This window comes from Cydia pomonella, chromosome 3 (genome assembly GCF_033807575.1).
Source record: "Cydia pomonella isolate Wapato2018A chromosome 3, ilCydPomo1, whole genome shotgun sequence".
Lineage (NCBI taxonomy): Eukaryota > Metazoa > Arthropoda > Insecta > Lepidoptera > Tortricidae > Cydia > Cydia pomonella.
Window position 1 is genome coordinate 5,976,472 of NC_084705.1, and position 26,697 is coordinate 6,003,168.

The 26,697-nt window shown below is 37.8% G+C and overlaps 2 protein-coding genes across 13 annotated transcripts in view; one reads left to right on the top strand and one right to left on the bottom strand.

The window, feature by feature from the left end:
* LOC133515902 (serine/threonine-protein kinase Doa) overlaps nucleotides 1–2,396 on the top strand; it is a 76,734-nt gene extending 74,338 nt beyond the window's left edge. For 10 of the 11 annotated variants that reach the window (XM_061848540.1, XM_061848541.1, XM_061848543.1 and 7 more), the window contains one exon: nucleotides 2,112–2,396. In XM_061848540.1, the coding sequence (XP_061704524.1) occupies nucleotides 2,112–2,191 (80 nt within the window). In that variant the 3' untranslated portion in view covers nucleotides 2,192–2,396. Of the gene's footprint in view, nucleotides 1–1,597; nucleotides 1,629–2,111 lie in introns of all 11 variants that reach the window. The other variant, XM_061848535.1, reaches the window with a different exon arrangement.
* Nucleotides 2,397–4,023: 1,627 nt separating this feature from the next.
* LOC133515905 (NADP-dependent malic enzyme) overlaps nucleotides 4,024–26,697 on the bottom strand; it is a 49,677-nt gene continuing 27,003 nt past the window's right edge. For both annotated transcript variants that reach the window (XM_061848551.1, XM_061848550.1), the window contains exons 3-12: nucleotides 14,602–14,760; nucleotides 13,795–13,976; nucleotides 12,297–12,457; nucleotides 11,245–11,449; nucleotides 9,964–10,090; nucleotides 9,428–9,653; nucleotides 8,988–9,130; nucleotides 7,887–8,060; nucleotides 7,374–7,497; nucleotides 4,024–5,718 (exon numbers count right to left, since the gene is read on the bottom strand). In XM_061848551.1, coding sequence (XP_061704535.1) covers nucleotides 5,585–5,718; nucleotides 7,374–7,497; nucleotides 7,887–8,060; nucleotides 8,988–9,130; nucleotides 9,428–9,653; nucleotides 9,964–10,090; nucleotides 11,245–11,449; nucleotides 12,297–12,457; nucleotides 13,795–13,976; nucleotides 14,602–14,760 — 1,635 coding nt within the window. In that variant the 3' untranslated portion in view covers nucleotides 4,024–5,584. The remainder of the gene's footprint in view (nucleotides 5,719–7,373; nucleotides 7,498–7,886; nucleotides 8,061–8,987; nucleotides 9,131–9,427; nucleotides 9,654–9,963; nucleotides 10,091–11,244; nucleotides 11,450–12,296; nucleotides 12,458–13,794; nucleotides 13,977–14,601; nucleotides 14,761–26,697) is intronic.

Below are 26,697 nucleotides of genomic sequence, written 5' to 3' on the forward strand. Positions count from 1 at the left end.
AACCTACTTTATAAGAACGTTATTTTTTCACCATCTAAATGTTCTCCAACAAGTCTACTTCAGCTACCCTACCTACCTACTCTTCACACTTACGGTACTTTTCAGTGACACGCAAATTTTTGACTGCCATCCAACAGGTAGGTTTGGTAAAACACGGACAGTTGCAATTTTGGCAATCCAGTACACATAAATTATATATCTAAAGAAAGAAAATCAGTCAAAACCTTTTTGACAGAACTTATGACCTGACTAAGTACATTGTTTAGGGCAGATTCAAATTGTCATACTAATAACTTACAATTATTTTTTACTTCAAATATTTAAAATTGATGATAGTCATAATGTTCCACGTCCTGTTGTCTTACGTGCACTGCCATCGCCCAGTGTTGAATCACATTTGATAATCTAAATCATTGATTCAATGTACATAATTTCAATCATAATTGTATTCAACATCGATCTATATGACACACTTAAGGTAGTCTGCTTCATAGTATCTAAGTTACTTTGACCAGACATGGTATTATTATTATGATTAGGCATCGGAGTTTTTTATCGCACGATAAGACGTTGGCGAGCTATGGAGTCGACATTAGTTAAAAGTTCAACTCGTATACATACTCGTAAATAATATATATATATAATATGTATATTTAATTAATGATTTAATTTAAACAATTCTTTAATTTGTCGAGTACATACATATTAAAAATAAAAATAAGAATATTACGAATTTGCAGAAAAAACATTAAGTATGTTAAAGAATGAAAAATAATATGTATATTAATTTCAAAAATGCAAAAAAATGGCCTATATTCTATCTTTATATACTCAAAGGCAAAATTGACAACATTTCATATTTTTAAGTGCTACGTTTTATTGTCTACACCGAAAGAACGCACTAATTTAAGGTACCCGTATTTTTTTTTTTTTGCGTAAGTCCTATATTTTGGTCATAAAATCTATTTATATTGTTACTTGAAACAAAAGGGCGTATGTAACAAACGTCATTTGTGAGAATCGTGACGTCACGGATCTGTTTCATACACTGGAAAAAAACGTTGAATTAATTTAAGTTTGAGCATAGACAACAGTGCGAGTGACATAACCTCAAACGTTAAAAATAAAATCACAAATTAACAAGTGTCACAAACGTCAAAAGTCAAACCATGGTTTTCATCCCGTTTTCAATGACAATGACAATATCAACCCAATCGGAAGTAATTTTTTTGCTTGTAGTGGCAGAACTGAAGGAGCTGGGTGACATCAATTTCCGTTTTAACTATTTTTAATGATACAAAAATTTTTGAATACAAAAATTCGTAAAAAATATATATAATTTATTTTTTTGTAATCTACAGGAGCCCCTCTCGAAATGGTTTTCGATTTAGGGATATTGAAAATTTTGAAATGTCAATTAAAGCATCATTTTTAAACTCGACAAGGTTCCTTGACCTTGATTGTAAAATGAAAATCATAAGTGAGTATGAATATGAGTTGAATTTTATTGCTAATGTCGACTCCATAGCTCGTCAACGTCTTACCGCGCGATAAAATCTCCGATGCCCAATTATGATGAATGGTTTTTTTGTTATAGGACACCAGTTTACAAGGCCATCATTCCTTAGGTCAGGCCTGTTTATCACTTGTAGATGCTTCTGAAGCTTCTTTATGTTTTCACGTAAACCATAGTGCGACATGATATTTTAAATGGTTATTTACATTGTGTTGTCAGTGTGCTCTTAATCTATTCGCTTTCGTATTAATTATCTATCTGGTTGTTTTATGTTTTGAGTATAATTTTAATACTTACAAATCTCTTCAAAGCTTTCGTTTCTTAACAAAAGAATTGTGAAAAATATTCATTTCATTGAAACAATTTAATTTTGACACTTATCATCACTATTTTTCTTGTTTCCAACTACAACATATAGTATAATATTGTATTTCAGAACTCTCAAAAAGTGGTTAGTATCTGGGAGTAGATTTTATATTATTAAAGACGCTCCGTTCTTAAAGAATGGTGCCTAGTCCTTATATTGACGAATAGGGCCTACTTCAACGATTACTTTTATATGGCACGTGGAGTAATGATTCTGTGCACGTTACAGGCAATGACCGGTCACGCGGCAGCGGAGCCGGAGCCGCGTCGGCGGGCTCGCGGGAGCGCTCGCACTCGCTGTCGCGGTGAGGCCGCGGCGGTGAGGCCGAGAGGCCGCGGCGGTGAGGCCGAGAGGCCAAGAGGCCGCCCAACTTGTACATAGATCGTTATAATGAAGTGATAAGTGATCATTATTTTGTCGAACATTGTAATCTAGGTAATTTGTTGTGAATCGGTACTTCTCATTTGTATTTATAAATAATTATTCAAAATAAAGACTGTTGGTCTTAAATTACACATGCATTTTTACTGACTCGGAGTCTAGGGAATTCTGTTTAATAGAGAGTCAAACGGCTGGCGAGTAGTGCAGAGTGTAATTTGTAGTTTTATAAAACTTAAACTTGACCTTGAAGTCCTTTTTTCCTTCGCCCATAAAGATGGGTCCAGGTTCTGCAGCTCCGCACATCAAAGAGTAGAGTAAGTATATTCGCTATGTGCATGACTGTCATGCAACCTAGCGTCCGCAAGTCTAGAGAAAAATGTCAATGCACTACATCTTCCAAAACTAAAAACTACTGAACATATTTTCATACGACTTTCATCTATCAATTCTTGAGGAAATAGGTATATAACTTGTTAAGTTTGTGTAAATTGTTTGAAATATAACGATGTTGTCGTAAAAAATCACGCTGGCTTGGAGCTTTAATCGAAAACGCTGCCTAAAATCCATTTGAGATATAACAACACAATGTATGGTGGGGATGTCTCTCTTTCATGGGTCAACAAAAAAGTCCGTGATGTCTTATCTTTTCTGGATAACATACTATACCCATTCTTAACTTCTAGAAAAAGATGACATAGTACGTGACATTTGCAAAGCTACTTACACGGATACAGTATTAATAATTATCAAATTAAATACGTTAGTTATATTAAACTTTTCATACAGATTACATTGGTCCCTTACACCATACAATTTAAATGACTATTTCAGAAGTAATCGTAAATTAAAGTTTAATTTCATGACATGTTAAAACGCTATCCGCAGGTAGTTCTAATTTTTACCTGTTTTTTTTTTGCGCTGGGGTCGCTTTACTTACCCCCACCATGTACTTCGCACGGTCCCAATAGGAACTGCACGTACTGTAGCACCATAACCTTCAAAATTTATTTAGCCCTTGGAACGATTTATGTCATATCATAAACTCCAAGATCCCGGTCGTAAGCGAGCTAATATAAACCTTACCTGAAAGTGAAAAGGTTACTTTGGCAGCGTCCGCCATAACACTTCTAGTTATCCTTGGCGCTGTGGGCACGACTAGTGACAACACAACTAGGTGTAGGTAGAGACAACTAGGCGTTCTTGGCGTTCAAAAGGTTAAAAATAAACGTTACAAGCATTCAGAGGTACTACCGCACTTTGGTCACTGTAAGATCCGTGGCGAATTAAGAGTTACAGAAAAGTAAAATAATTCGTGAGAGACATTTTATTTCCCCGTTAACAATAAAATTGTTTTGGTGGTTAATATAGGATATATTAGCCAAGCTTAATTGTAAAAGATTTTGATAACTGTTCCAGCCGGGCTAGCACATGATTGGCGTGACAGTATTCGTTAAAAAAAGACGGTTAGTCTAAACCCTGGTCTCGCCGCGGGATACGGTCGTGCCAATTTTATGCTAAGCCTACAGTACATTTAAATCCAACCCATCTATGCGTAGACGTGTACGCACGTACACACTCGTCGTGCAAGCGGTGTACCATCTCATAAGGTGTATATTACAACACGCACACGCTTTTAGACTTCACATCTCTTCTACAATAAAGCTTACTCGTTTGCAAGTCCCCGTCGGGAGGATATAAATTCCAGATTAAAAATATACTTAAATATAATTGCGATTTTTTTATTAATAAAAGATTATGGAACATTTCATGAATTTATTAATTTTTATTATAAATACCTCGTTAATGCCGTGTAGCATCCACACAAGCGTCTGCTTAGTTTTATCTCGGCGTATACAAAAGGAACGGAGCTAAAACCTGAGCCATTATAAAATCTACCTCATATAAAAAATATTATGAACCACAATTTAGATCCGGGTAACTTCCAACATAAACACCAATTATAAGTTATAAAGTTTTATAACTAATAGAAATCTTTGTTCGAAGATAGTTCGACATAACCGTAAATATCATCGGCAAATGATTGAAATCTTTAAGTACATATAAACGACGACTGGAATCCATCGACCTAGAACTACTTGCGAGATACTAAAACAATAAAATACAAGAGTTAACGTTTTGATTGGAAACATTTCCAGTTAGATGGAATGCAGTCTAATGTTAGGTAAATAAATAATCATACATCTAAATAATTTCAACAAAATTTTTGTCTCTAACAGAAAACAATAGTGTCATATACTCATGTCATATAATCATAAATAACTAGGTACGAAAATATTTAAACACCGCCAAGAATATTTTGGAATGATAAATGTAACGACCACATAATATTCGCTGATGTCAGAAAAGGCATTTGTCATATTGAACGCTGGCTCTACTGGAAATAGAAAGCCTTATTTTTGTTATCTTTTTTTCTACAGTAGTGAGTTCATGGATAATTTAATTTTCACCACACCAACTGGTAAAAGCCCTCTTGATTGTTTTAAAACTAATGAGAAAGTTGCATTTTATCCACATGTGGGGCAAAGTAATCAGATGCAAAGTTTGAGTTGTTTCCTTATGTTAGCTGGTAGAATATTTTTTTATTACATTCATTCGGGTTTGATTTTTTGGTATATATCATACTCGCGTTGGTGTGGTGGAAATTTGTATGTTTCACTCGGAGGCAAAGTTTGTTTAACCCTCGTTCCTTGAAACCATCGCAACGTTCAAGATTGCACTTTTAGAATCTTCGCTTGCTCGGGTATCAATATTAGCACGAGCGGTTAAATACAATCCTTGCCCCCTTGTAAAACAAAGCACTAACAACTCGTATAACAAAGCACTAACAATTTTCTCAAAAGTGCCTACTCGGCACGTAAATGCACTTAACCTAAGTTTTTTTAACTTGTGTTTCAAAGTTCATATTAGATATTTCTTCTAGAAATTTTAACTTAAGTTTATATAAATATATACGTTGCATCACAGATTGCAAACTGCTTTCATGTTTATTGTAGCTTGGGATGAGAAAGGCGTCCCATTGCACAAAATTTTATACATATCTTAAAGTCGCCGCAATTAACATTTACATAAATTTTACCATTGTGATATATACTTATTTGGAAAATATTTGACATAAGCGACTTTAAGGTGTACTGACGATAAATCACTAGTCACTAATTTACCTCCTAAATACGATCTTTATATTATACTTAGAACTTTCCGCGCAAAAGAATATATATTTACATAAACACAGTGAACCTTATGTGCTTAGTGAAATAGAAGGTTAGTTAGTGATTCGTGACCGCCGGGTTGGTGCGAGGCTAGACGACGTCGACGCGCGGCTCTGTGGGCCACGAGTACACGGGCGGCACGGCGTTGCCGTACCGCACGTCGTACATCTGCGCGCGGATGAACGCCTCCGTGTCCACCGGCTGCGGCTGCACTGTCGCTTTGCCTGTGCATGATAAAAATATTTAAAAAAATATCTCTGGAAAAGGAGGGGAAAGGCCGAAGGGGACGTGGATTAAAGCAGTTTCTGGCAACTCATATACATGCAAAGTGGAAGGAATAAACAAAGATGGCAGAATAGTAGGGACAGTCAGATGGGAACAAAAATTCATTCTCTTTGAATGGGATTACTAATTTCGAAAGGAAAAGAGAATGAAGTAGAGCCTGTAGTGCAATTAGAAGCGCAAAATAAATATAAGTATTGAATGGAACATATCTAGAAATCACCGTTAGATACGTTGGTAAAATACTGATTGAAAGTACTCTTAAATAAATAGGACATTCCTCATGATATTTACATCTTCGTACCTGCGTAGTGAATCAGATGGGTTAATAAACGAGATAAATCTATTTCCATCTTTTTTCCGAGATTTGGCAACTATTTCGGAACTTATTTATAAAGATGAGGAATGCCAATAATATTCATCGAAATCTGGATATAGAAAAACTGCAGACAAATTCATTACAAATCACAGGTATGTTTTCTTTGGCCATTTATAATTGACATTTTGGCACGGATTTGCACCACGACAGATGTGTCCTCAAAACATAATTCGTCATGACGCCCGAAAATAGATGTGACGTTGACCCTCCGCCGAGGCGAGGTGGAATTAGAACAGGTGACTAGTACCATTATTGTAAAAAATAAGTCTAGAAAGTACTTAAGACGCTAGAACTAGGAGGTAAATATTAAAAAAACTTAACATGTGAAGTAATAACTTTAGCTTAAGTAATCTAGTCTAGTTTACAACTGCGTCGCAAGTCTAGTGGCGTCCTCATTAAGGTAATTGTGTTTTTTAATAAACCTATTAATTTATGTATAAATCAGTATAATAATATTGTTATCCTGCTGATTCCTCAACTTTTGGTCTTTGTCACGTAGTTTTATATTGCTTATTTTGTGCTTTATCAACTAAACGGCAAATGGGTCACATTTTTCCGTTTAGGTGATAAAGTCAAAAGTAATATAAAACTATGTCAATATAAAACTATATCAGTATCATATAGATCAAAAACTTAGGAATTATACACAAATTAATTGTTTTCTTAGAATACACGATTCCCCTAATGAGGGCGGGCTTAAGGCTTAGTGATTTTTATTTTTATTATCTACAGATACAGGCCAATCAAAAATGATCCAAAAAAGCGTCTTGAGTAATTAATTCTCAGCAAACTGGAAATCGTTTCAATATCTCATACATTTTTTCCAAATAAGATCTATTTACAATAATTGGGATCCGTTCGGCAACTTATGGAATCGTAAGTTGGTAAACTCAATACCTAACTAGATTTAGACGAAGCTAACACTGCAACGTATTTGATAGCACAGACTGGGGAAGTGTTATTTTAAGTGACAAATTTCATAGATATTTGCCGTTTGTGATAAGATTTTCACGCTTTATATTATCAAACCCGCTGCAGAGTTAGCTTGTTCTAGCTCTTAAGTGTTTGGTGCTCTTGCACCTCTTCCGGTCCAGCAGGTCTTTATAGAATGTTATGTTATGTTGTGTTTTTATAAATAATTTGAAGAGTCTTTTCAAAAGGGTTTATTTCTATATGAAAGCCCTTTTTAAAATACTCCTCATATATAGTAGGACTCACCAGTCTTGTAGGCATGCTCAACGATCTTTTTAGCGATCTTGATGGAGCATTCTTGAATGTTCTGTAGCGGCGGGTACAGCCCGCCGTGCGCCAGGTCCTCGTCCGACACGATCTCCGCCAGGGACTGCAACATATTTGCTGTTACGACACAGTACACTCAAAGTACACCTTTCGGGGATGTCAGTAGGTAAGTACTTGTCTAGCCAATTGTGTGACTAAGAAGGCACACAATATCACGCATGATTGACACATGGTTAATTATTTTACCTTTAACACCAATAATGCGTTATTAGTGCCCGGGAAACGAGAAAAGTAAAACGTTGTACCCCAGGTAACCTTTGGATCATATTTTCCTCTTCATTAGGTAACCAAACACCAAACCAAAAAGGCCTAAAAAATTCTGTTCGGTATCGGTACCTTAAGAATTCAAAGACTTGGGATTATTTTCCCCAGTTACCAAAGACTAAGAAATGGAAGTAAAGGAATAGGTATGTGTGACAGGGTAAGAGGTACCTCGGCCGCCAGCAGCATGAAGTCCTCGCTGATGTCGATGAGGCCGGCGCAGATGATGCCGAGCGCGAGGCCGGGGAAGATGTAGGAGTTGTTGCCCTGCCCGGGCCGCAGCGCGCGCCCGTCCTTGGCGCGGTACTCGGGGAACGGCGAGCCCGACGCGAAGATCGCGCGGTCCTGGGTATTACAATTGGGTACTTGACACGTGTTAAATATATATTATATCAAAATTTAGTTAAATGGATAGAAAATGAGCCATCCATTATAAAAAGTGGTATTTAAAAAAATATATTAAGATTATAAAAAAACACAAGGCTCCAAAGTCTTAAAAAAAGTTTTTTTTTTGTCTTTCAAAAATAGAAAAAAAATGGTACCATTCAATTCCTTACATTTTATTGAAAAATAAATTGTATGACAACTAATATACACATAAACGCAATATTTCAGGGTCAAAATGGCAATTTCCTTGATCTTCCATACATTTAGGTTAGACTTATATAATGTGACGTCACATCACATTATCATTTTGTTAGAGGCGTTTCAATCGTCGAGTGCGAGCCTCAGACTTTAACTCTCATTTCTAATCTTTGTGTTGCTTAAATGCCATGAGTCCCATATAGACATTTGATCCTCAGGAAAATCAAGATCGTTTGACATTATTTACAATTACTTTTAATCAAAGTTTTAATAATTTCATTTCAGAGTTCAGTTAATTGTGCCTCGTTTACTTTATTGAAGAGTCCAGAATGATGTAACTTGCAGATTATTTAGTGAAATAAGCCGAAAACGGAGATAAATATATATCAAATACTTGAAATGGCAACCTTTCTCGGCACAGTGCGAGACTAAGTATAACGATCAATATTCCTATATCAGTTGTTATAGGTACTGAACTTCGCAGAAATGAGTACATATTGTTGATCCTTTAACAATATGTACTCATTTCTCGCATGAAAGCAAGGTGGGTCAAAGATTAGTTAGGAAAGTACTTGACTTAGGTTTCGGCATTAAACCTTCTGGTGTAACTGCGAAGATGATCGGCTTGTCGTAGAGTTTGATGCGATGAGAACACAGACACAAATCCAACGTGAACAATAAACTTACGCCAGTGTTGGAGTAAGCGGCTTCGGCAGTGCACTCGGCCTTGCTGGTGGGGTTGGACAGCGCGAAGATGACCGGCTTGTCGTTGAACTCGCCCATGCGCTGGAGGATGGCCGGCGTGAACGCTCCGCCAATCGCAGCCGCACCTGTAAGCACCATACATTACAATAAGGAATACTTAACATTTTAAAATACCTATGACTAATAAAATTTTCCAAATCACCTAAATGTGAAGATAATTCCTGAACTGTGCACATGCACAAGTACGTGAAAGGCAAATCATACTATTCATCAAGGCATTTAGTATTTTTAGTAATGGTCCTGAACTTCTTTTGAGACGGTGATGTGAATTCGACTCCGAGTTGGTTATTGACGATGAGCTCCTTGACCATCCAGATCAAAATTAAGCCTTGTTGTACTGAAAATGACTGAATTAATCTTACCGATAAGCACTGTAGGCTTGGCAGTTTCAACGACTTCGGCAAGTGTCTTGATGGTTGGACGATTTTGTGCGAACTTCTCCTTGTGATGGTTCAGGCCACCTTCGGGCCGGTTCTTGACGATGAGGCCCTTGGAGTCCACCATCCAGATGCGCGCGCGCGCATCCGCGTCGCTCGTGCCCTCCGCCTTCATCGCCATCACGCATAGCTCCGCGATGCCGAGAGCAGCCTGGAAAACCATTACAAAAATTGTTTAAACTAAAGTTCCTTCCGCGTTCCAATTTATAAAGATAAACAAAAATATCGCCGTGACAGCTAGGTTTAGGGCCTGGAAGATTGGACCATAATTGTTTCACGGTCAAATCGCCTCATTCTAAAGGACTTGTCAGTCATTTGAGTTCAACAAAAGAAAAGACAAAACCCTAAATTGGGGTCAAAGTGCATACCGAAGGCAATTTTTTTGTTTAGTAGAGTAAATTATGGGAACTGGAGGCATTCTCACGAATACGTAAAAATATATATGAATCTATGACGCTCACCTCGCCGGCGCCCTGGAAGACAATGGTGTTCGCCGACAGCTTGGTGCCGGTGAGCCTTAAGCTGGCCAGCAGCCCGGCCACCGCCACCGCCGCGGTGCCTTGAATGTCGTCGTTGAAAGTGCAGAACCTGACGAAATTCATCAATAGCTTTATTTTATTGCAGCCCAAAGTACCAAGATGTCGTTTGTGATGTCACTACATTTAACGTGTACATGTCATCAATTACCATTTTATTTATTAACAAACCTTGACTATACATATATTCAACGAAGTATTAACATTAGTTTACCATTGCATTGTGTAAAAAGCCATATGGAAATGAACGCTTAGTATCGGGAGCCCGAATGAAACCAAAACAAATGTATGCTGGAGCGTATACAAAGTAAGTTCGTGAGGTTTTTAAATATAGGGACCGTGCGCGTTGGAGGGTCTGCCATCTTGTGGCCTGAATCGGAACCATACACATGTACATTTACACGTCACTTGTTTTCTTGTGCATAGTAGGTTCTGCCATCTTTTGGACTACATCGGAACAATAAACATCACATTTACGCCTCGCGCCAAAAATCTGACGGCTCCCGTGCTGCCTCCTACAGTTTATGCACGCTCCCTATATCTAAAATATTATGGTGTTTACCCGTTTTATCCCCTTATGTACCCAAGTTTGTTTGTGTTAGGTATGGTAGTTGAAGGTTAGGCGGGAGCTTGTTCTAGCGTCCTATATATTCAAACCGGACCGGGCCGCGCGCGCCGGCCGCTTGCACGAAGCGCCTTGGACGAGACCCACACGCACGCTTAATCAACTTGCTACCCTTATGATGTGTTCCATTGTTCTGAGAATGACTTCATTAAAGTCACTCTGTTTGTATTATGTTATGCTTCTTAGAAATAATTTTATTTTATATGATAAAAATTACAATGCTCAAGTGGAGTATATACTTGACACAAATCAAAGATTCTTACAGACAAAGATTCATACAACACTTTAAATACTAATTTTCTATGCAATAACACGTCCTCATATACATATTTTTTTAGTTTGTCTATAAAACCGTTCCATTTAACCTATAAAAGGGTAGGTACGTAAGTTCGCTTTTGGTTAACATGATTTTAGTGGCATGCCAAAATGAAGTACTAATCAAAACTAAAGTCGCTCGCCACCGTACTTCTCAAGCAATCAAGCTTTTACGTTGGGAAAGTACGAATTAGATCGATCAAATTGGCCCAAAGCGACGCACTACTTCGAACCTGAAACCAAACAATGCAAACTTAGACACTTACTTTCCCCGGTACTTCTCGAGCAGCCTGAAAGCGTTAGCATTAGCGAAGTCCTCGAACTGGATGAGGCAGTTCTGTCCGAAGCGGCGCACCACCGCGCACATGAACTCGTCGATGAACTCGTCGTAGGTGGCGCCTCGGACGCGCTTGTGTCGCAGCCCGATGTACAGCGGGTCGTCCAGGAGCGACTGGGTGTTAGTGCCCACGTCTGGAAACATATTTCATTATTTGATGTTGTTAAACTTTAGCCTGTGCTTAGCTGCAGTCTGATACTTGTATACTTTGGGGTTTTTCTTGCCTAATTTATTGGCCCAGGAAGGAATATGGTTAGTGGCGCATTATGTTTCAGCAAACTGTAGGCACGTGTATGGGGTTTGGGTATGTTGGTTTACAAAAGGCGCACTCGATGCCGCGCGCCCTATTATGTCACGATTAAACTCCCTGGGGCGTGCCAATGACTCGGTCGACATTCAAATAGCCGATCTGCGTCTGGTAATGGCTGAATGAAACCGAAAACATGTTTACTTTGACACGGATAATCGGAGTATAATTAGTAATGCCTGCTGATTAATCACGGCCTTTAAATCTCGAGCCGTAAATTACCCGTGACCAATGTTTTCGTTTTCAAATGCAAATAATTAAATATTTGCCTAGAACGATTTACATAGATATGTCTACATAATATACTGAAGGCATTTATAAGCAAGTAATAAATTTTCACGTGATCATGAATATATCATTTTATAGATATATATTAAATTTATTAAATATCATAAAGTGGCGCCATCTAATAGATCCATGGCCAAAAGTACGGCGGCATCGTTTCGAGCGATTGCGCCACAACCTTTAGCCGATGCCCGGTAAGATGGCGCCACTTTTTGATATTTAACAAATTTAACATAATTATATCAGTCAAAGAATAAGGATCAAAGTCAAATGGCGTTCTAAAATTTATAATCATGTGTCGAAACGAAAGATGGCAGTAAATTTACTATGGCTACAAAATTTTCTTTGACAATCTACCTCTATTTCAAATTCTCTTTGATAGTACTGACCTAGCGTGATGGGCAGGCACTGGTGCGGCTTGATGCCGGCCAGCGCGGTGTAGAGCGACAGCTTGCCGACGGGGATGCCCATGCCGCACGCGCCCAGGTCGCCCAGGCCCAGGATGCGCTCGCCGTCCGTCACCACGATCGCGCGGACGTCCGTTTCAGGCCTAAAACACAAAGTACCAATGTTTTATATACACGCACTCTTTCACTATTCGTGAGTCCACCTACTTTTATATTTAGCAGTTATAAGAACAGCGTCACAACAAAGGTTCTACATAATAGGTACCTATATATTAGAGTAGGAAAAATATCAGTTACACCACGAGTAGAAATAAAATCACGAAGAATTTATGTAGGTATCCAGTGCCAGTTAACAGGCCTATTAAGAATAAATGGGATTTCTTAAAGACGTATTTTCTTTCAAATTAGAATTATTTAATGGGCCAGAAAAATCCGAAGTAACAATAGACAATTTAACAAAATGTTATTCAGGCAAAATGTTGAAGTAAATACGATTTCCTTCTGACCTCACTGATAGATTTTTCCTTGGTTCTAAGAGATTCATGATTGCAACGGTTTAAAACAAAACAGGAGTTCGATTCTAGTTTAGCAATTTGATATGGTTTTGACACGACTTCGATGATCGTCTTGGCGACTGGCGCACATCTCACGCACGGCTTTCACTTCATTCCGTTTCACATGCACCAATAAGCGTGAGCGATATCGAAGGTCGAAATAAGAAGAAAACCGTCACAAGTTATTAAATCAGGATCTGGCATCCCATGCTCGAAATTCCATTATTTAATTAAACAAAATAATGTAATTTCCCGTCTCGCAACATTAAGCTTCATTATCTGTGGATATCACTCACTAATTCCATCATGGCTCCGCCATAAAAAACAGAATCGACAGTAAAATTCAATATGATTTTCGAACATGCTCAACCTGTCAATAAACTAGGTAAGTAATTTAAAGTAACAATATTATACTTATATATTGAGCACAGTACTAGTAATAACAACACAACCACACAACACTGACCAATGCTGGAGGATATCATACATCTTATCATACTTTAGACGTGTTCATCAAGGATGGTGAGGTGATGAATAGCCCGCGCGAGCAACGGTAGAGAATTCCGTCCTTCTGGCAGGCCAGCCCACCGTAGCCGTGCACAGAATAGGCACCAATCAATAAGTAACACTCACCAGTTCTTGAAGATGTCGTAGACTTGTCCCTTGCCGTGGGTGGTGATGATCAGCCTGCACAGCGGCGGCAGATTAGGCCGTATTTCTGGCAGGCTAGCGCTACCGTAAGGTGTAGGTACAATACAGGCACCAAAACAATAAGTGACCTCAGCAGTTCTTGAGGATGTAAACATGTTCCGTAACGTGGTGATGAAGAGACCGCATGGACGGCGATAGATGAGCCTGTACTTCTGGCAGGCTAGGCCCACCGTGAGGTGTACAATACGGGAATCAAAACGACAAGTAACACTCACCAATTTTTAAGGATATCGTAGACATGTCCCTTGTCGTGGATGGTGATGAACAGCCCACGCGGGCGACGGTAGATGAGCCCGTACTTCTGGCAGGCTAGCCCCACGGTGGGCGTGTATACTATGGGCATCATCTCCGCCACATTCTCGCCGATAAAGCGGTAGAACAGATGCTCGTTGCGGTCCTGCAGAAAACCCATTATCAGTAAGGTTCATTTTACTTATCACTGCAGCATAAGTATACGATAAACGTCCTACATAAATAGATACACACTTAAATAATTTTTCTGAGAGTTTTGTATGTATAGATAAAATTAGGATTTTTTTATATTAATTAGGTACCATACTTTTCCTGGGTGCGCAGACAAGATGCCAATCGTTCACGCTCCGTAGCGTTGCGTAAGTATATCTCTCTATCTTGGTGCGACTCGTCCATATTAGTGCGACAGAGACCGCTTTCGCTACGGAGCCTTAACGATTGGCATCTTATTGTCTACGCACCCAGATAGTCTGTCGCTATGCTCAACTCTGTAAGTCACACGTCATATTTCGACTAACTTTCTGACTAGTAAAGATACATCAATATAGGTCCATCCATATTTATTCTAAATGACCATATTAGCTTCAAATGTTATAAAAACACATCCTGTTTAAGGTTCTAATTTTCCATTCATGTCAAATTAGGTTAAAGGGCGCTTAGATTGGCGCCAGTTAATGCCCTTGACTTTCGAGAACATAAAATAAACACAATTTTTCATAGTCATCTTGTTCCGGAGCTTGTAATAAAATGACTACTCATCAGTTACTCACCAAGAGTCCCATGAGGTAGATATACTTGTTCAAGGGCTCTTCATAGCGGTCGATGGAGAGCTTGCAGAGCTGCACCTGTTCCTCCTGACTCTTTACACGTGCTGGCAACAGCCCGTGGATGCCCAGCATCTGGCGCTCCTCGATCGTGAACGCCAAGCCCTGTTGAATAAAACATTTTACGTATTCAAAATGTGAAACTTGTACTTAAGGTAGACGATCAAGACTGGAGAACTACTTTGAATTCTTATCTAATAATGTGTCTCTCGAGTTCGTATGGGCATATTTTACGAGTAAGTTATTGATGTAATGTAACTCAACAGGGTTATTCAAATTTAACAAGAATGCCGTCGGTACGAAATTTTCAAATGTTGATTCGCGAGATGCAGAGCTATAAATAGAATACGAATGAAATTTCTGGTATTCTACAATGGACACGTTCGCGTCCGGGTTTCTGATGGATGCTAGAATACTTTAATCCAATAATAACCTATATATAGGTTACCTATATGGCTATATACTTACTTAATATACTTATCCATTCAACTATTAAAGAAGAGATGGGTTACAAAATCAGATAGATGGATCGATATAATTACTTATGTAACTTTATGTTTAACAATTTTAGCATTTTTAGCCGATTCTTTGATTTGTGAACTGAATATCTAATTGTTTTACGGTTTCAATCACGTATTTTAGTCACTATCACAGTCACGACAATTTAAAATTAAAGAATTGTTATGCAGGTTCTTTCATTGTGACTAAATACCTATCTGGGACACCGAGCTTTGCTCGGAAAGCATATACACACATAAAAATGTGCTTTTTCCCATAGATGAGACCTAGCTGATCGATTTTTCGCCCCCAAAAACCCCCATATAGCAAAAATCATCGAAATCGTTAGAGCCGTTTCAGAGATCCTCAAAATATATAATACCTATATAGAATGGCGCATTATAAGATGGATGAGGTGTTCTATTGGCTCAAACCCACATTGGTGGATTCTGTAATTATACTTTCAGTTATATATTTACCTATCAAGCGCCTTTGCTGAAGACCTTGTTCGACGAAAACAATGTCGCTTAAGTGGACGTTCGGAAACAAAAGACAAAGCGGTCGATTGTTAGCAAACAACATGGGTATCGAATATATCTACATTCTAAAAAAGTCATAAGTCCTAATTTCCCGGTGGAATCCTACATTTTCCTCAGATCATTTAATTTCCATGCCATTTTTCGACGCCATCTTAGAACGCAGCACCAGTTACTATAGTGAGTTATGCATTTCCTTGTCAGAATCTGTCAATTATTCACAAGATCGCACATTTAGAGGTCTAATCGTTCGTTTTATTGTTTAGCATCCAGCAATTAGTAATTTAGACAAAAGTATCGCAAAAGTACAATTGAATATTACATCTCTATAATGTGGGTACTAAGTACCTACATATCTACGATGACTTCCTAAATTATAGGAAGGGTAACACATATGATTGCCTACGCAAAGACCTAGGAAGTTACAGAAGGCGAGAATATTAGAATTGTACGTGAATTAACTGGCCACTTCCTTATTACAACTGCAGATCTACATTCCGACTATTGCAAGCAGTCAGTTTTGCATGAGCAGGAAGTTCCTTGTAGGCCCACAATTACTTTAAATCTGCTAAATTTCATAATACATGAAAATACATAAGACAAACTTTTTGCCTAAAAATACTCTGCATCTGTAAACTATTGGCTAAATATGTTACTGAGGTAGCAATAAGCTACGTTAAATAAATTCGTATGATTTATAAACATGAATTCTTTATTTTTGCTCAATTAAATTACAAGTACCCACGGTAACAGTCGAATCATTATAGTGTTAACTACCTACTTATGTATTGTGTGCTAACACTGAAATAATGTGCATCGAAGAAACCTTTGTACGGTAACCGGCGGCCTGCATACCTCATCAATAAATATGTAGTGTAGGTACTTCTAGTATCATCCATATTCCATTTGTAATGAACGAACGAGCCCATGTTATCACTTATATTAGGTACCATAATTGTGACATGAAACTCTGGCCTACCTCCTTGTTAACTTTTCAAAACTCATCGTAAATATTTTATTTTAAAAAAATCCAAGTTTTGCATAGGTACGTTAGATAACATTTATCTGTTTCTACAATTAACTAATATGTAATTTGATCATCAGTTATCTCTATAGCGAAAAACTCGTGACCTGGCCGTTAAACACTATTAGCTCTCATGTCCCGCGTAAGAAGGTTATCTCTACAGAACGTCTAGGTCTTTATATAGGTATAAGTCTCCAATCACGCGTGGAAAACAAAGTTGAGACAATGTTGACAATGACAAGTGGATGAAGAAAAATGAGTCTGGTACGGCGTGTATAAATGACCCCGGAAACGAGTTCGCACCGTTTGATAACAGTCAGCTGTGCGGTGAAGGTGACCGCTGTCGACCTTCAGCACTCTTGCTTTAACCCGCACATTTAATTATGTCGCCTGCACAGTGCTTAAACCAAAGAAATAGAGTCCGTTTTTGTTATAACCGCGTTCAAGAGTTAATTTGTTTGGATAATGTGTGAATAAAATCACGTCAATTCCCACTATCGCCTGTTCGCGTGTCACGGCGGGACTTTGACCGGTCATCATAAAAATGTATGTCTGTCGTACGCGGCGATGGAATTGATAAATCGATATAATACCTGCTTGTACATTTTAGTTGATAATACTTAACCTGTACAAATCCAACTGCAGGTTGCACCTACTTAAGAACTGTTAGATTTAATTTCAATTCGAAATTGTCCAAATGGCCCAAAAAGTATCCCTAAATCCGGCCATCATAAACATCGTACCAACAAATTAATATACCCACCTCTCTACGCGTAAAGTACAATAATAAATTAAACTAGATATTGGTTGAAGAGTAAAACAAAACAGAGTATTATACTTAACGAAAGCAATTTTAAATATTTCACTTCATTTTACAGACCTCAAAGCGAAAATCGCTATGATTCAATAATGACGCAATTTCATTTCGATCAAAGAGAACGCTTACCTGGTTCCTGGTAATTTATTCGCATTCTTAAGCAGACTAAGTTACCAATGTTACTTTATTTCTTTCAAGTTTCGCTATCGTTGCACCGAATATAAATCTAAGGCATACCTTTTCTAGAGCCACAATACTTACACACAATCCTACAATAACGACTCTAACCCTGTCAGTATAGAGTCTGAAATGAAAATTAATTATAAATTATGACTTTAATTTTATTGAATGAACACAAGCCGCCGGAGGCGCGGCTGTAACGTCACGACCAAATGCGAAGAGGTCGTTATACTTCATGTACTATGGACTTAATTAACATCAAAGACCTTATGTCGACTAGGTAAGAGCTAAACTCGAATGGCTGATATTAATCGCGTTAAGTTACCTCTCACTCGGCACCTAGGTGTACACGCGTCATGGAAAATTGAATTACCTAATGTAAAACACGGAATAAATTGAATATGAGCTTAAATGGAAATGTAATTAAGAAATACAAATTGATTTGTTTAGACGCGTCGGTCCCACGCCCATCTAAACTATTGTGTAATAACTGGAAATGATCGAAATATATCGATATCATGACAAACTAAGTACGAATCAACGTACCTAAATCAGTAATTGAATGTTGAAGTGGGATAATTAGATATTGAAATGTTTATACCCGAGTGACGTTCGTGGATTATAGGATAAATAAAAAATAAAATAAATAAATATTATAGGACATTATTACACAATCTGACTAAGTCCCACAGAATTTCTCAGAATCTCAGAATCAGATTTCTCAGAATTTCTCTGGCATCAAATGAATACGAGTATATCCAGATCCTGTGTAAATCAAAATAGTGTAAATGGAAACGGGAAAATCGTGGGGTTTTCCCAATATGAAAAATGATTGAATACTTGTAGTATGTATCTATCTTGTCTAATAAGTTCGCATTACGACTGCTGGCGTCTATCTGTCTGTTAAAAGTAATCTCAGGGCTATGGAAGGTATTCAATTCCTTTTATTTGCACAAAGTGGCTCAGTGGCTATGGTTTAATACATTTATTCACTCTATTTTACAACATAATGTAGCTGTTAGTAGCAAATTTATTTAACCATCTATTAACCTAGGTACACTAGGCACGTTACTTATCATCAATACTGAATATTAATGGTGATATCAATATGCCTTTCGAATGCAATCGTAGATTTAATTATACTCAAAATGTATGTTCATTAAACATATTATGATTTATAATGTGTAAATAATAATCTTTCTAAGTGAAGCAAAGTATAGGTAACACTCAGATGCAAAAGTGCTAGGCCACTCCATAAATTAATTCATTCATAATGTGTCCATGCAATTCCACAAGCCGCGGTACGGTCAAGGACTTTAATTTCAGTACCATTTTTTCGTACCTTGTCACAGCGGCAATCATATTGATTGTGTTTGTTACAAGTAGGTACCGAAAATGCGTGAATACGCGAAATTAAATTCTTTGACTGTACTTATACACAGTATCGTGCGCGATCCCTTTACGGCCACAGAGTCAGACCAAGATAAGTCTGCAACCATTTTGATAGCACACGCAGTGCAAGTGTTATTTTAAACGTCAAACTTCTATGAAATTATGACGTATAAATAACATTGCACTGCGTGTGCTATCAAAATCGTTACAGACTTATCTTGGTCTAACTCTAAACAGTAGTGATAAGTAAGGCGTGTGAGGCGACTGTAATGGGCACGCACCCTAGAGTCCACGGCGGCCAGGCACTCGGGCAGCGCACACAGCTCGCGCCGCGGCGTCAGCTGCCACCATTCGCGCTCCATGACCTGCCCCACCACCACCAGCCCCTTGAACGGCCGGCTCTTGATGGTGTGGACGAGAACTTCACAAGTTCGCACTACACAGTAGGTCCAAACACCCTTTGCATATGGCACGCGGCGTTACCGCGCAGGAACTCGGCCCGCGTTTTCTCTAATCCGTTTTATTGTCACAACAAACAATCCTTCGCTAATACAATCCCGGGGCTCGTAATTTGTTAACGACAAGATCTTGTACCTTGATTCTGAAATCCCTCATAAAACGGCGCTTAACGATCACATGTAAAAAATGAACAGGAAACATACGTTGATTAACATTCACAGCCCGTTAAATATAACTAAATTTATTATTGTTTTTCCCGTATTTTCTGTCAGTAAACATCAGAGACGAGTGTCTAGTGGAGTGTTGCTGAAGGAATAGAACTACAAGCTTTAGTCCCGGCCTATATTATTAGGAATTTATTAGAAATGCAGCCAACGCCGCGATCGATAAGTAGGTTACTGACTTATGTTCAGGACAGCGGTTATGGATAATACTTATTGACGAGGATATTAAAATTGGAGCTTGTTGTCATATTCCCTCTCATTATATTTTGCAGCAGCTTGCTTGCAAGCTCTACGTCCTTTTCATTGTTATGAACAGAATAGGTACGTATAGATACGAGTACATTTATTTATTAAAAAATCTTGACTATGTCGGATTAATTAAACGTACAGTATTTCATTGCTCTACCAAATACCATTACATTTAATTAAGATTGACAAGGCGCTGTCCAATCTGTCGATAGATATTAATTATAAACCAGATACAGTACTTAAGTGCCCCATAATGATTATGATTAATTTTAGATAAAATGTAAATGAATAGATAGATCAAACAACCCCTGATGAATGAATTATAAAGTTTAAGAGGTTTGTTGAGAAATAAAGCAATTATGTTGAAATGGCGAGAAAAGACGGCGACTTACGGAAGTTAAAGTGGAAGTGAACTCTCATTAATTGCCCACCCTCCGAGCTTTACGACCGCGTAAAGATTTGTCTTAAATTTAACAATAGACTTGCGTAGACCCTAGTGATAGTCGGTTACTGCTATACAATCAATTTTGTAATAAAATATATCAGATTAATTTAATGCAATTCTGTCATTTTCACCAAAGTTCAATAATTAAAGGCATCAACATTGGTCAATGTTCAATCAAGAAACAAAAAAGCATCAGCGATAGGTAATTTGTTTTTTAGTTTAACTAAAGGTCAAGATCATAAGTTTTTGCAGCGTTTCAGTAAGAGAGAACGCAAAAAGTAGGCACATCATTTGAGGATAAAGCGCCTGAAAATACGCTCGCAATAAACCCATAGTGAGGGGATATTAAATTACGGCGGCTATGACGTAATTTGCGTATGAATGAGCAATATTGTTCGACACAGCCATACGCAGTGACGACACAATGGTTTTGCTATGGCCTACATTGAATTGTTAAGAGCTCTATAATATATTTTATACTCATTTTAAAAATAAAAGACTTCAACAACCTCAGAAGGATACCTAGACAAAGATACCTAAATTCAATAGTAATAGAAAGGGTCAGTTCAAATTATATATCGTCAGGTGACAACCAAAACTCACTATAATTACATTAATTAATACCAGTTCAGAGCAATAGTAAACACTAAGTACGCCATAGAGCCATAGTAAACACATAGTAAGTACTATGACAATATTGATACAAGACAATACAATATTGATTTTTATTTAATTCCTTGTTTCAATTACTGGACCACTGGTTGTCGATATTCGATGTAAAGTATATCCGTTTTCATCGCTCTGAATTCTAGTGGTTAGCTATACAAATAAATCAGCACTCTTATTGTACAAATTATTGAAGTGAATATAGTCTAAAATCTCAATAGTACCGATGACGTATCAAGTAAAAGTAATTCGGAGTGGGCCCGGCCTAGCAACTAGCAACCATTCGTCGGTTGCATTCCTCCACTTGTTTAATTGATTGTAAACCACTTCGATTGTGCAAGTGTGACTTGGATTATAAACGAGTACTGCCTAATCAATGTTTTTTTTGAAATGGCAATAGAAGGACGAGGTGAATATAAAATATAGCAGGCATGTATTACGTACTTACTATACTCATGTATTAAAAATATTACAATACAATACAACGAGATATTAATATACTCCTATATAGTTTAGTAGGTACACGATTGAGCCAATGACCCGTGGCCATCGAAAAACTCGTCAATGGTATAGCAAGCCATTTCTAGTAGTACAGCTTTTAGTTTGCGGAGAAATATTGCATCGCTAGAAGCTTGCTTTATTTCATCGTCCAGTATGTTGTACAGTCTGATTCCCATTATATGCATAGACTTCCTGGTTTTCACGAGGCGACACGCGGGCACGACCAACTGATTACGCCTGCGCTACCTCGGAGTTGGCTATGAGTAGGGATCTGATCAAGATTTTGTCTCACGTATTTGCATACTTCTATTATGTACACACTAGGTAACGTAAGTATTTTCCATTTTTTAAACAGTTCTTTAGCCGGATGGTCGAGTGGTTTTCTAATCATAATGCGGAGGGCACGCTTTTGTAATTTAAATAGCCTCTCACGATCCGCAGCAGTACCCCATAGATCTACACCGTATATTAATATAGAATGGAAGTAACCATAGTAGGCTTTCCTTAGGTTTTCCTCAGAAAGACTGTTAGTTAGCCTAGACAACGCGAAGCACGCAGAAGCGAGACGTTTACACGCGGCATCTATATGAGGTGCCCACGTTAGTCCCGAATCGATTACAAAACCTAAGTATTTGACTTCGTGTACTTGCGGTATCGTAATATCATTCAAAACAATCCCAATCCGAGCGTTTACATTTCTCTTTAATTGGAAGTACATTATGTTTGTCTTATCGACATTCAAAAGCATCCCATTAGCAGTAAACCAATCAGATATCCTTTGCATTGTTTGAGTCAGTTTTAGTTCCAAGCTTGCGAAATCATCGGCTGCTGTTATTACACACGTGTCGTCGGCAAACATAACGTACTCCACGTCGTCGAATATCGCATATAAAGTTCCATCCATTGATTAACCCCTTTTTAATGTTCTCTTACTTAATAATCAATTGCTTTTGCTAAAAAAAAACCGGAACGTAGGTATATAAATTAATATATACTTTGATTGCTCTCATTATCATCATTAAGTATACCATTATCCGGGGCTATCATTTCGTTTTTAGGGTTCCGTACATCGAAAGAGAGAAACGGAACCCTATAGGATCACTTTGTTGTCCGTCCGTCCGTCCGTCCGTCCGTCTGTCTGTCTGTCTGTCAAGACCCTTTTTCTCAGGAACGCGTGGAGGTATCAAGCTGGAATTTATATCAAATACTCAGGTCTACTGTCCCTTGGAGCTGTGAAAAAAAAAAAAACAAATTTCTAAGCCAACGCGATCAAAAGTACAGCCGTTTATACCTCAAATTTTCGACACTCGCAAGGGAATCAAAACGTACAGGGTAACTTCCCGTGAACTCAGAATCTTGAAGTTTGGTACGAAGCAACGTCTTATAGCACAGATAAAGGAAAAATTGCGAAAACCGTAAATTTTTAGTTATTTCATTTAATAATATATACCTACAGGTTTGTACGGAACCCTCTGTGAGCGAGTCCGACTCCCATTTGGCCGGTTTTTTAGGTACGTACTCAGGTGTACAGTGTCTACTATAACCTATTATTCATTGTTTATATATTGATAACACCATAACATACGCAAACAAACTCTATATACTTAATTGTGTAGAGTAAATGTTGACTCACTCTCTCATTAAGCAAAATGTGAGATACAAATACACATTGCATCAAGAAATTGGACATGTGGAATATGAAAAAAAATGTGACAGAATTTATAACAACGCTTATAAAACTTAATGAGAATACCTAAATTAGAAGAGCGATGTAAAAGCAAAAAATGTGAAACAGAATTTGAAGCAGAAAGAACGTAACACAGTTAATTAAAACTGCTTTTAAAGTGAAATATTCGAGAGCAAACGCAGATCTGTCGACGAAAATCGTTTGTTCCGAATACCTACGAAATTATTTGAAATGTTCAGGTACTCATTCTATTCAAAAAGTCAGTTTTATTCGTATTCTTGGACCAACAAGTTTATTGAATACGTACCTTTATATAAAATCAACAAGTCTTGGGTTGTGTATTTTTCTTTTATTTGCTTGTTGTACCTAATTACCTTTATCTAATTGATTTTAGAGTGTTTTAATTTTAAATAGTTATAGTACCATGTACCTACATCTGCTTCTTTATGAAAGCTTAAAAGCAAATGATTTTGAAATCATAATATGTACATTCAATGCTTGCAAAATGTGACTTTCAACACAAAGCAAGGATAGCCAGGCTTAGTACGCACAAACGCTTTACGACCTAGGCCAGACTCTCGACCGATATATGTTCTAGGTCTGAGCAACGCCTAGGCTAAACACATGCCCACATATTAAGATCAAGGTACAAGGCACCACGCATTAACATTTACACACAATATATATATTTTTTAATACCACGACGGTGGCAAACAAGCTTACGGCCCGCCTGATGGTAAGTAGTCCCCGTAGCCTATGGACGCCTGCAACACCAGAGGTATTACATGCGCGTTGCCGACCCTTTAAAAACCTGTACACTCCTTATTTGTTTTTATACAGGTGTTCAATGCGTAACCACATCTTGTTCGCGCGCGGGAAAAAACTATAGAGAAAAGGAGTAGATACTCGAATGTTTCTAACAGCGAGATTTTCAAACCGCCTGGCAATCAAAATGTATTCTGTACCTGCCGCCTTCCAAATGTTATGAGTTAGGCATGACAGGGGACTGGAAAGTTCATTATTGATCTTTACGACTACATCATCCCTAGACGGATTAATTTTTAACGCTTGCATTAACAAACTTTAATTATATATTTAAGTCCACTAGTTATAGGTTTTTGTGAGCTGTTAGATATTGCAAATACTAGATACAATAACAATAACACTAACAAACTCCTGTTCTCTTTAGTGTGTGGCGTAACCTCAGTCGCGCGGAGGGCTAAATTGAACTAATATTGTGTCGGGGTTTTAGCGCCGCCGACGCGTTATCTGTCGTTATGGCGACGCTAATCCCGCCTGCAAACTGCCGGGGTGCTGATCATTAGTTTTCCGTGGTTTAATATAGGTAGGCTTCCATTCAAATGGATTGCATACAAATGCGAACTTCTACAATTAAATAATCTCGATTTTAATTTCATTAATTTAGAACCACTGTTGTTCTAAACTGGAAAAGTAGGTACGTAAACTGAAATAAGTATTCGTACTAAGTAAACCATTGCAGGCTGTTATCAGTAGATTAATCCATACAATGATAAAAACGGCAAACACAAACTTAATTCCTAATAATATGGCATTTAAAAACCATTACTAACACTTGGAAATGAAAAACCATAATCCATAATAAGTACATAAGTAATACATAAGTTGTTGTCAAAATATGTTATTTATTGCACTTGTTGCTTAGGAAACATAAATACTAAATACACCAACATAGGTATACAGTGCATGGTAAGTATTCGTAGTTTCGTAGCTTTCTAAGAATTCGGGTTCACACGACAAGTAAACACCTAAACAATGTACAGTCACGGAATTTGAAGGATTGTCACTTTTCGATTCTATATACTGACATTAAGGTTCAAAAGGCTTTTCTGAATAAATGTTTGATGTTTAAATGCGTCAGAGAAACTCCCGACATCCGACATTGAACGCAATACCGAGCTCGCAGGAATTCACTCACAGAAATATTTGGGACGAATCCGATGATAAAACATTCAAATATAACAGAAAGGGATCTCTAATACGACATATAAAGACTGACATGTCAGCATTTTGCACATTTTTCTTTTCTACGCGCCCTTTCCCATAAAGTGCAAAACTAAAGGCCATAAGTTCTCTCAAACATGATATTTCCAATTTTTAGAAGTAATTTTAATATGTTTAGCTTTTGCGCCAAATTAATAGTTACACATTTTTAAACTGCATTTTAGATCTATGTTCGTGATTTTTTCTATCAAGCGAAAGGCAAAAACTCAGGATTTTAATCGATAGAGTCCCTCCAGGAAGGCCTCAAGAATGCTAATATATTTTTTGACATTTACTGTGATCTAAAAAAGAGTCACGCTACGACTTTTCAAAAACTTGGCTCGCTGAACCTACTGCACCTTAATGCACACAGACGGTGTATGATTAAAATTTTGCGTTTTCTATTTCAACTTCTATCAAGGTGGTATAAACGCATCCCTTGTCTAAATTCCAAATTATTTGAAAAATTTAATGAGATCATGAACCCAAACAAACAATAGTGTCGCCCAAAGAGCATATAATCACTACGTTTTGTCGCCTAGCGACTTCTATTTTAAGTGCCAATTACATCCACACTTTATCAGGCCTGGGCGGATACCGGGAAAATCGAAATTCGTCAATTGCGGGCATTTTTCTCTGTCACTCTAATGACGTCTTACTAAGAGTAAAACAGAAAGATCCCCGCAATTTGCGAATTTCGGTTTTCGCGGTAGGCCCCTGATATCAGGGCCCGAATAAGAGTATTTTTCCGTTTTAACCAAATATCAGCACATCGTTAACAATATTTGCAATGTAAGAAAATGATTCATATGCAAAAATATCAAACATTGGACACTATTGGCAATTCGAGACAAAGTATTTTTTACATTTCAAATATTGTTAACGATGTGCTGATATTCCGTGAAACGGAAAGCGATTATCAAGTCCGACATCGGGACTGATTTTGGGTCCGATATCGGGAAGTGTGGATAAAATTGGCGCTTTATCATGTTATCAAGGTACGAACACCAGGTATAACTTTTCCCTTCATAATCGATAAAACATTAGCTAAGTGACTTACATATATATGCCCGGCTTATAAACGGTATGTTTACCTACTTACAACTATTATACACCCAGCCACGCCCACGGGCTAACCGATATGCCAACACATGCTCGTCCCTGAACTACATGCTTGTCACACGCTCAATTACTCACTGCTCTAACCCGATCATTAGTGTTACCAGTCTTTCATTGACCCACAGACATAATCTATTGATCAGGGTCAATCTATGCAGATAACTTAAAGAATAGGACAAAATTAGCGAATAAAAACTTTATAGGCACTCACCTACTCAAGACA